We start from the raw sequence: 12,041 nt of genomic DNA, 5'->3' as shown, positions 1-12,041 counted from the left end.
TGCAGAGAAACAAATCACAGCTCCTTCAGAGACCTGCAGCGCGGCCTTTTCACATGACTGACACACACAGTGAAGACCTTCACTCTCTCATTAGAAGTGTGTTGCTTTTCATGAATAATGCAGCGGGCGCCTGTGGGTGCTAAATGTCGTCTCTGTTTCTCGGTGCACGGTGAAATCCACAGAAATGTTTTACCCGTGGTCATGAATCGAGCAGACTTCGGTTATTCTGCCATTTTTCAAGAGAAAGTTTGTGGTTTTTTGTGTTACTTTGAATTTCATGTGTTTGCTAAAGTGTGTGTGTTGTCCTGAAGGCAGATGGATCCTCACAGTGACCGGGGTGTGGCAGGATGTTTGCTCACTCACTGACAGGCAATAATCTCACCGTCAAACACCTGTTCAGTCACTTCTGCTTTTCTTTATGATGTGTATTATCATAAAAACACTAAATGGGTCCAAACAGGAAGCAAGTGTTAAGAAAGTGATAAAGTTAAATGTCTCAAACTAAGTAGAGAAGATTATTTATTACCTTCAGCCATAGAGGCCAGTTAGTTTGTTTGTCTATTATTTAGCAGGATTCATTATTGCACATGAGTTAAATTGGCATTTAGGAGAGCCACTGCATGAATTGCTATAGAAATGATGACAAGTATGGCCCTGAATAGTTTTTCCTTTTCTAAGAAGAGATCAGAACACAGAACAGTCTTGTGTGATATCTTGGCCCCTGTGATTCTCTTCAGGCTCATTCTTTACTGCTGTCTATTGGATTACTTGTCTTATTTATTTGAGGAGAGACTTGGAGACATGCTCCGTCTCTGAGGCTGTGCCACCAATCGGGTAAATACCTCTGTATGGGATTCATATACTTGATGTGAAATAAATTTAATTTCCTATTGATTTTTTGAATTTGATGTATTTCTCTCTCTCTGCCACTAGAGGTAGCTTTAACATTATTATCGGTAAATACTCAGGTTTTCTAAAGGAGATTCACCTTTAACAATAAATAACCAATATCTTCGAGACAACAGAGATATTTTACTTTACCGCCACTTTCTTGAGAAATGCTGTGGCACAGAATCAGGGAGTTTACTTTGTGGATTCTGAGTCAGCAAAGGAGACTATAGAACAATTTTTATATATATATCATTTTTATAATGCGATGCTGACGCTGTATTAGCCAACATTTATACAGTTATTCTACCCTTAATGAATAAAAAGGCGCAGGGGGAATAAAACAAAGAAGTGGCATAATGAGTTTTAGACAACTCAGGCTAACGTGTGCACAGCGGCTGACAGAGGAGAATCGGTTGTTTTTGGCCGGACATTAAAAAAGCTGCTAATTACTGTGGTTACCAGTGTGTCCAGTCCACACTCAAGTTAGAAACAGAGGCAGCAGCCAAGCCTCTGTGCCAGCAGGCGTGTGCCAGCAGCCTCCACGTCTCTGTGGGAGTAACAGGGATGATGGAGCCTGAGATGCTGGTAATACTGGTGGGACTGGGACAATGTAGCGTCACTGTGAATTAGTTCAGACAGCAGAGGGTGATTGTCTGGGAACAAAGAGACAGAAGAACTGAGATAACATCAATGTTGATAAGAACATACATAGTATATGATCTATTTTTTGTGCTTATTACTGATTTCTCCTTTATAACTGCTTCAGTGGAGGAGATGTTGAGGAATACTGTTGTTATGTTTTTTAATAACTTGCACATAAAATCAATATTAATACAAATATCACGATAATGTAGCCCTAGATGTATGCAGGTATATGGAACATTTTAAATGTTAAGTATTTCTCAATAATTATAACTACTCATTTAATGAGTACTTTTGAGGAGAAATACAGAAATGAAACTTTTGTACACATGGTACACAATGAGCTCAAATCATTATTACTACTAATATAATAATTAAGTAGGTGCACTTGTGCGCAAATATATGGAAATATTATAATAGGTTTCTCAATAACGATTTATAACACACATTCAAGCAAATTGTAGAAAATGAAACTTTCTACCATTTTCACCCATACCATCTACTCCACTGAAGTAGTTATAATGGAGGAGATGTTGAGAAATACAGAAACTTACATTTTCTACCATTTTGCTTGAAGACTACATATTAGTTATAGTGTTAAAATGTGTTATAACCCATTTAATAAGTGCTATTAAGTCTATGTTCCTGATAAATAGTTCAAAATCAGGTGTTGCCAATACGATCAAATGAAATATAGCAGAACCACAAGAGGAGAAGTTTATTACCCACAACCAGAAGTGGCCCCGGAGGGAATTTGACCTCTCCACCTTCCTGCCACGATCCACCAGCAGAGAAGTGCGGGACCACACTTTTTCTTGTTAACAGTTTTCAATGAAAATCAATAATGCATGCTCGCTGGCAGGCTCGGCAGTGCTTAGCAGTGATTTCTCGGACGGGTACACTCAGGAGTCGGCAGGCAGGCAGCTGGGAAGCAATTTTGCCACATTGCTGATGATGAGTCCCCAGCGAAGCATCCAGCTGTTGGTGTTTGTGTGTTTGTGTGTATGTGTGTGTGTGTGTGTGTGTGTGTGTGTGTGTGTGTGTGTGTGTGTGTGTGTGTTCGTGTGTGTGTGTGTGTGTGTGAGTGTGACTCAGCCACATTAGCGGTCAGACACTCTGGCATGAATTGCATTCCAAGCAATCTTGCTCACAGCTTTAAAAAGACGCATTCAGAAAACTAAACAACTGAGCTTCTTCAGAGGAAACCTTATTCCAAGGAAACCTGTGAACGAGGGATGTTTGAAATGTTTGTTAATAAATGTTGTGGTCACCTCTACTGAAATTTCATAGATTCTTTCCAATATGCAGATCCATCAGATGAGAATAAGGATGAAAAGAGAAGAAATGGATATTAAGTAACAGGACCTGGTTCATAATTATTGTGTTTTTTCTCTCACATAGTTTTGTGACTGGGACTCTAGAGCTGCAGAATCCAGATCTGATACTCAACAGCAACAACAAGTGTGATTATGATTAATAACATCATTGCATGCATATCAATCTTATCATTGACATTTTAACAAATAGTCTGACAGAGCTGTTCCTGGTCTGTCTCTCCCCTTCGTCTCCTCCGCCCCTGTCTCTCCTCTTTTCCACCCGCCACTCCACCCTTCCACCATTTTTCACCGCCCCCCCAACCGGTCGAGGCAGATGTTGCCCACACTCAGTCTGGTTCTAGAGGTTTCTTCAAGTTAACGAGGGAGTTTTTAATCTCTCCACAGTTGTCAGTGCTGCTCATAGTGGAGGCTGTTGGGTTTAGCTACAATGTTATAAGGTCTCAGTCTTCCTATGTAAAGTGTGCCGAGATATAATATATGTTCAATTCAATTTAAGTATATTTACATTGCTCCAAACCACACGATACATTATCTGGAGGCTCTTTACATAGTGAGGACATGTTGTGATTTGATGCAATGCAAATACAAATAAATTGAAATTAATAGAATTTGAATTGAACTAGAAATAGAATGCGTATGCAACATTTCAGTTCGTTCCTGAGGGAAATACTTCATGGATCTTGATGAAAAAGTATCAGGCATGTTAAGGGGACTGATATCTATGAATCTGTGCAATTTGGTGCAGTTTAGTTAAATTTATGGGGACAGATTTGCACTCTCCTGAGTTTCATTGTAGTGTTCACCTCTGACCTTTGACCTCTGCATCTTGCAAGGCCAAAGTTTGTTTCCTTTGCTCTGTGTTGCATGTTGAAGACTAACCTCTGCAGCCCTCCTGCCTCTCGGGCTTGGCCTGCGTCTACTGTGGGGCTTTGACCTGGATGGTATGAAAATAGTCTGCATTTGTAAATTGTGCATTTGTCAAATACCGGCTTGTGGGATGTATCTTTGCAAGGTGTCTAAAAGTCCCTTACATATGGAAAATGTTTTGAGATAATCTCGATATAACAGACGATGCTCGGATACGTTGTAACCCTGGTTCTCTGAGTGAAGAGACGATCTCTCCCACTCTAAGGCCTCTCGGAGACATGTGTCAATCAAACTATCAGTGGATGTCAAGCCAACACAGGTGTTTTATAGGTGATCTGCAGGGCGTGGCCGGATAAGTTGGTGTATATAAAATAAATGTCTACGCACCTTGAGAGCAGTATGCTGGTCACTATTTCAATACATATATTTAATGAAGCTACTAATGTATGCTGCTCAAGGTATTTTATGTCAAAAAGAAAATAGAAGAACATAGAAGTCATTTATTTATGTTGCATTTACATATATTTATTGATGCATTTTTTAATTTACACAGTTTTGTCTATCTACTTAATCTTACCAATCTATTTTCTATAAGACAGGGGTTTCCATAAAACCTAAACCAGTGAATTTAAAATGTTTTTTTTGTAATTTTGCTTTTACATCTGACAAAAAAATAACTGCTGAGTGCTGAGACCTCAAATCTCATTCACAAGGAGAATTAGTGAAGGAGTCTGAAATCAGACAGAGTAAAAATGTTCCAAAGGGTCAGTTTGTCTTGAAGAACCATCACAGAGCAGGTTAATGAAGTGATAAAACACAAGTACATCACACAACGTCTCTAGTTTCTCTCACTGCAAAGGATCAACAGACAGAACAAACATCATCCTAATATTAATTAATGCATTAATGTTATTAGAATCACTATTGAGACAATAACTGTTTTTCTAATGTAAGGATGTGTTCTCTCTCTTTCACTCAAGGAAGCACCATCCACGCTTGTTAATGCTGTAGCAGACAAATGGTTTTCTGACCTCACAGGGAACTAACCTCCATTTTCCTCCCTTCTCCAAATCTGCAACACCACATACGCCGTTCATCGAGCCAAGACTGTTGTCATCCTCATTCCAGTAGCTGAATGAGTAGCTACTCCCGTCAGACCAGTAAATCTGAGGATCTCTGTACAAACCGATCCATGCCAATACGTGAGGTTTTACCAAGCTCCATATCTTCTCTTTGTCAGTGTCGTACCTCACAGTGGCCAGATCTGTGAAGTGTTTTCTGCAGTGACTCCGAGCCTCAGACCAAGTCTTTCTTGCATTCACCAGCACAAAGTCAGAATCCTCCAGTTTTCCTGCAGTAAAGTTTGAGAACAAAAGAGGTATTGTTGAGATCACACAATGGTTTTCAAAATCATATCTTATACATTATGTTGTATAGTAAAGATCAATACAAAATACAACATTACCTCTGTAGCAGACAAATGCAATCTTTTTCTGGCAGTTATCATCAAACCATCTTTCAGAGGTAATCATGATCCCACAGAGCTGATTGGCTTCATAATAGCTATGTTCAGGAAGTTCCCAGTTCCTAGATTCAGCTCCTCTCTTGTTGAACCCATCCGACCACTTCCAGTGAGGATGACGGTGCAGGCCAATCCAAACCTCAGAGCTGTAACCAGCAGCAGAAACTGTGTCGTTAAGTTTCTTTATTTCTTCAGTGTTTTCAACAGTGGCCAGGTCTGTGTACTTCTCTCTGCAGTAGCTCTGAGCTTCAGTCCAAGTCTTTGCATCAGACACAAAGTGGTACTGATGGAGGAGGCATGTGGAGAAGGTGAGGCACCCTGAGGATGAAACCAGCTATTTTTGTTATTTATGAGGACTCAAATTAATCTCTATATTCAGATTTCCTGTTAGACATCATACAAACAATGAAATGCACTGACCTGAGAGACACAAGACACCAATGAAGAACCCTTCCATCCTGACGCTGATCTGTGGACTGTCTGTGCCAGTGTTCACCACTGACACCTAACTGAAAAGCTCTCGTGCAGCTTTAGGCAAATGTTACAACAGGTCCTCCTCTTCTACTGACAATACTCAGTGGTCTGTTGAACTCTTTATGCAAAAAGGCAAAGATGCAAACAACTTTTTCTCGTTTATCTCTGGAGGTATCTAATTATTTAGACAGTTCTGATCGTATTGAAAAGAGAAGGAAAAGAAATGACGAGTATTATTAATAATAATAATAATGTTATTATTATTATCATTATTATACTGCAATTATTTTCTTAATAACAACCATTCCGACAATGGAACCCCGCTGAAGCCTGCCTTCAGGTATCCAGTGTTCATCTTTACAACATGGGAGTGTCAGGGTTATGTTCAGCAGGTGGACCCAGGATGCAGACTTCAAAACAAAAGTGTCCTTTTAATGGAAAATGTCTTAACAGGTGAAAACAACCAACTGAGAAATCTAAAAAAGTCAAAACTGAAAAAACAAAGCACACACAGGGGAAAACACTAGAAGCTTGCAAGAGACGAGAAGAAGCTAAGAGAATTATATTCACACAGGGAAGGCAGGGGCAATTGAACACAAGTGGAACACATGAGGACTGGTGCAGACAATCACAAAGACAGGATGTGAAGAATGAAAACACACCAGGAGCAGAAACTACAAAATAAAACCGGTAAATAGAGGACAGGGAGTGGGAAGACATGAGACACAGAAGCAACTCATAAACAAACATAAACACAGGGATAACCATGGAACACAGGGAGGTAATAATTCAACTGAAAACACTCTCCATAAAGAGGCGGAAAATAAATAGTCAGAAGACAAAACCATGACAGGATGTGTTCATGGAGACACAATTTGCACCACATGTCTCATCTCCCGTCCCTCTAGGCCCGATGTCGTGTGTTTCCTGATCTCAACCACAAACAGCAGCTCTACAGCAGCGATGCCTGGAAGAATTATTGGACATCCTGAAATAGTTCATAGGAGTCAACCAGATAACTCTTCTTTCCACTGGTCTGGCTGCTTTGCATTATAAATCCTCTCTGGCAGGAGTTCTTTGTATTCACTAATCTCCCTCAGGGTTATTTGATGTCATCAAACTCTGTACTGTACTGATTCTTGTTCTGGGTTTGTACCCTCATGGTTGAATGCACTTATTGTAAGTCGCTTTGGATAAAAGCGTCAGCTAAATGAAATGTAATGTAATGTAATGTGTTATATCTGTCCTGGGTCTATGAATGTGTTTCAGGGTGGATTTTGGATAGTTGCTGATTTCAGAATGTCTGCTTTCACAGGTAAGACTTAACCCTAACCCTAGGGGTGTGTGTGTGTGTACGTGTGTGTGTGTGAGTCAGTCGGGTTCCTCCCTGTGTAATCTTGTCAAAGCAGGAATGGGAAGAATTAAAATACACGGATCAGGTATAACTATCACCTGGAAATATATTATTGAGTGTAATGTTGAATTATTCATGGGATAATAAATGTGCTAGTCTTTACACCACACTCCAAACAGGCCTCTGGGAGGATTTGAACATGTCTCTCTCTTTGACACACACACACACACACACACATAACACACACACACACACACACACACACACACACACACACACACACACACACACACACACACCCACACCTCCCTTATATTCCTGCACAAATACAACTATTTTTAAATGAGCAAATGTCATTATCTATTAAAAACGCCATCAGGAGACATGTGTGTTGATTCTGCTCATGGCAGGAGTTAACTGGGAAGTGAATTTAAGGCGCCCTACATGTGAACCAGCTAATTAACCAGGCGGGCAGGGGTACGAGGTTTACGCTCGGTTCAGGCCGGCTTAATTGCCTTTTCATTTTTCATGATTACAAGCTGGATGTGGTAATAGCCGTGTAACGTGTGGTGGGTGGAGTACAGCACTAAGACTATCAGGGTGATTGGGAGCGGAGGCAGCACCGACTGCACCAAATAAATTACTGTAGACGGAGAAGCCTTCAAATGGTGAATCTCATAAATCAGGGGTTGTTTGTGATGATGTGGTGCATTATATGTTTATATCTGTGACCTCTAGCATCATGGTGCACAAAGTTCTTTCCGTCCACATCAGCAATGTCGTGCAAACTGTTGCAGCTGCGATGCAAATGAGAACTGGATCAATCTGCTTTCTGTAACGTGGATCTCTCTCTTTGCTCGTAACAGGAAGCATGAAGCAAAGGGTTGATGTTCTTCACAGGAAAGAATTAAATGTCAAGACCGTGCAGGAAAATGGGTTGATTTTCTCTCAATTTTCTTTCAGGAATTAATGTCTAAGTCTGGTATTTTCAAACCAGACAACAGGATATTGAAAGATAATTGCTGAATTGCAATCCATCAAAATGTTTACTTTCCCTGCTGTCTTTGTCTGCGTTGTTATCCCATGTATTTAATCCCTGATTTGCTTCTTCTTGGTTTCAAGTGTAACAGAAGGTTCAAATCCTCACATGCATCTACCCTATGTCACTCATGTAGGTATATAATACCTCAGGTTTCACAGTTCTACACGTGTTAAGGTTAAATAAAGTCTATATATAGTCAGTCTGACAACATTCTGCAAGTTTTCATTGACCGTTGTGTTTGACCTGGTGTAGGAAGTCGTATCCTCACAGTGGAGCAGCGAGTTCAACACTCTCTGATTCTGACTCCTGAATCTTCTGGCTGAAAACCGTGACCCTATGTGCCCAAAAAGGTCACTGTTAGAAAAGTGAGAGTAAAACCACACAGTAAAGTTGCCGACGTTACACTGAAAACTTCTGTTTCATGAAGCAGAACCACGAAGGAGCCATTTCAAACGTTTTCTATATAAATAAATATTGATTATTGCTGCTTTGAGTGAAAGTGGAGCAACTGGGACGAACATTCAAACTGGACAAAATGGAAATTCCTCCGCGTCCAGTCATCAAACAGGAGATCGGCCTGGCATCGATTTAAATGCCAGACCCCTGCTGGAAGGTCGCGAGCGTGTTAAATCTCACCACACATCCATTAGCACCAGATGAAATAAATAAAAAGAAACCATTTTATTGCTGCTAATGCTAAACAGCTCTACCCTTGGGAGTCCTTCACAGGAGCACAACACTCTTCATTAACTCCTCTGTCAGCCTCCTAATTGTGGGTTCTATGGATTAATCTGCGAGCACGGCGACGCACAACATCACTGACACGGCGGAATTTGACGATGCACACACACACACACCCCCCCCCCCCCCCACACACACACACACACACACACACACACACACACACACACACACACACACACACACACACACACACGCAAGAGTCAAGTTCTAGTTCTCAACATGCAAAAAGGTTGAAAATAAATAACAAGCAGCCCCAAGAAGATTTCTCTCTCCTTCAGGTCAACCAGATCGCCTCATACATGGTCGACAGAGTCACAGGAGCATTTCGAGGGACTTTGGGGCCCGAGCAACACAAAGCAAAGAGTAAAGATAAAGTGTAAAGTGTAAACTCCCAGACACATCATACACACATACTTAGACATTCTAGTTTTCAACCAAACATCCCAAACACTGAACATTTTGGCAGAAGGCCTGTAGCATGTGGCCGCATCGGGGCGTTTTGACCACAGTGTTGTTGCATTGCCGATTATGGAGTTTACGGGCATTCTCAAAAAATGGTTGTTGCTGTGGACTGAGATCTCTAGCCTATCCCTGGGGCCCCCTCTCAGTCCGGGGCCCCAGGCAATGACCTGCTTTGTAGCAATGCTCCTGTAGACAGACTAATACTAACAACAGTGTCTCCTCTCTGTCTTTTCTAACCCATAAATGTGAGACAAACATTTTCTTTCCTTAACCGAGGAACTCTTCCAGCTGCACTGCTGCTCATTAAGTTAGGATCTATTTTAGTTTCACCACCTCCACCAGGGAGATTAAAAAAATATGTAGAACATTTTCCTGGATCATGGATGTTGATCAAATAAATCAGACTCTGGGAATGGTATTTATGAGTTTGTCCAATTTGGTCCAGATCCAAGTAAAAATGCGGATCCAGTGAATTTAAATGTGATTTCGTGAGGGGGGCTGTTGGACCTTGGTGGAGATGTGCACTCTACTGAGTGTCATTCTAGTTCAGAGACTGACTCAGCTTAAAAGAAAAAATCTCTTTTCCATGTGCAGCTACTGATGATAGATAACTTCCCTTAAAATTCTGCCTGAGGTCAAGTTACTCATATCCTGTCACAGGGGGAAATAAAATGTAAATTAGACGAGCGAGACCACATCACAGGATCTGTGTGTCACGATCATCCTGCAATGATGTCAACAGCAAAATGAATCATTGAGGTAAAATGCCAAAAAGTAAAATGCAGATATGAACAGCCTTGGTATTTACCTGTGAGATAAAGAAGAAAGTTGTTTTAATCTATTTCACTGGCAGTTTTCTCAAATTTTCATATTTGTTATGGTTGAAGAGACTCATGGAAAAGGATGTCTACACATGAAACAGCAATTATAACAGCTTCTTATTTTAAAACCAAATACTGAGGCTTAGAGCATCTTTACTTCTGTTAAATCCATTAGTCTTCAAAGTGTTTCTGCGCGACACTGCAGCTCTCACATGGCGACAGGAAGGTGCGTCGGCTCGCTTTGACTTTGACTTTGTTGTCAGTGTTTTCTCTCGGGCGATGTGGCTCCACAGATTCATTAACTTTTATAACAAGCTGCCAGCACCATTTATGTAAATTGCCCTTGATTTAATTTTTTTGCATAAAAACTGCACAGACACTTTTTTGTGATTTCATTTTTCAGAGGGACAATGACGGGACACTCTAGAAAAATCTCCTCTCCCATCTAAGTGCACCATTAATATAATAATAAGGATAATGATGATAATAATAATAGCAATCGGAGGCTTCAGGTGACATTTGAGCTGCACAATGAACCTGGAGGGACGATGATGATGATGAAGAGGAATGAATGAACTTGAGAGATTTGACATCACAGGACGATGAATGTCAGCACAGCTCTGTCGCTGCTACTTTTGTGCAGTTCCCACAGCAAGGATCTGGTTCTGGCATCTTGGTAACAGGTGGAAAAACAAACAAGAGGAACACGAAGTAGAAAGAAAGTGTGAAAAACGAGTAAAACCTATTGTGCAGTAAAACCTCCCAGGATGCAGATGGTTTATCAACCTAAAAAAAGGAGTCAAGCATCTTTACTTATGACCTCAATGAGTAAAATGTCACTTGAAACGCCCCTGCATTTTTTACACTATGTTTAAACATATATATATATATACTTATTGTTAAGCAGAGTTTTTATAGGTTAAAGTAAGTACAGCTAAAGAAAATCAGAAGTCAATTATTCATGGGGAGATTTGAGCTGTAAATCACAGTGTGACAGACGAACACAGCAGACAGGTTTAAACTTCCACAGACACTCTGGCCTTTAATCGTATTATTGAAAGCAACTGCCTATGATTAAGAAACTTATTGGATGAGTGGCATCAGGCTCAAACAGGTGCTGGTGCACGACTGCCTGATAGACACCCTTCAAATCTGAGTTAGTCACAAGACGGATCGCTTTTACTTCTGCTGCTGGATTTAAAGCGACTACTCTCGTTTTCATTGGCGGCTACAGGATCAAAATAAAGCACAAACTTTCAAGACGGACTGACACCGACCAGCCGAGTTCCCACTGATGATCCTCAATCCATCAAACGTGATGTGAGGTGGGACTTGAACTCTGGGTGGCCGTCCTGCGTGAGGAGCTGTGCCCCCTCTGACGTAAAAAGCATTTCTACTTTCAGCAGCAAGTTCAGCAAAAGCGAAGTCTCACCAACACTAATTACCGTTATTGCAATTGTTTACTTTTGTTATGTGATGCTGATCGAAACTGAGCCGAGACTCATCACACTTTTCATTGTCTCCACTCCCACTGTGTGCTGCAGAATGTTAAACACGCCGGATCGTTTCAGTCTCCGAGCCGCGGGGGCGACGTGGCCCTGTCGCAGGTAACCTTGGAACAACACAGCGCCTGGAGTGATCCTCTGTAATGACCCGGGAGGGGAGAGGGGATCATTTCAGGTTTCTGTCCTTCTCTCTGTTTTTCACCTCGTGGCGAGGATTGGCCTCTAAAGTTGATTCATGATTCTTATCCATATCTGCCTCCCCCACCTTTTTGGCTCCGGGCTTCCTAAAATGGAAATAACGTCCAATCCCTGTCAAAGGTCTGAATCCTCACTTCTTACTGGCTGACATCCACCTCTAATGTAATACATCATGACAACCG

The 12,041-nt window shown here is 41.1% G+C and overlaps 1 protein-coding gene across 1 annotated transcript; it reads right to left on the bottom strand.

Moving 5' to 3' along the window:
- Nucleotides 1-4,223: 4,223 nt before the first annotated feature.
- Nucleotides 4,224-5,812, bottom strand: LOC128424962 (secretory phospholipase A2 receptor). Its single transcript, XM_053411414.1, has 3 exons — nt 5,680-5,812; nt 5,203-5,577; nt 4,224-5,088 (listed from the first exon to the last, which is right to left on the bottom strand). The coding sequence occupies exons 1-3, from the start codon at nt 5,714-5,716 to the stop codon at nt 4,709-4,711; spliced, it is 792 nt and encodes a 263-aa protein (XP_053267389.1). The 5' UTR covers nt 5,717-5,812; the 3' UTR covers nt 4,224-4,708.
- Between the last annotated feature and the right edge of the window lie 6,229 nt (nt 5,813-12,041).

This window comes from Pleuronectes platessa, chromosome 19, assembly GCF_947347685.1.
Source record: "Pleuronectes platessa chromosome 19, fPlePla1.1, whole genome shotgun sequence".
Taxonomy (NCBI): domain Eukaryota; kingdom Metazoa; phylum Chordata; class Actinopteri; order Pleuronectiformes; family Pleuronectidae; genus Pleuronectes; species Pleuronectes platessa.
Note: the sequence above shows the minus strand (reverse complement) of the source record. Positions and strands in the feature narration are given on the sequence as shown.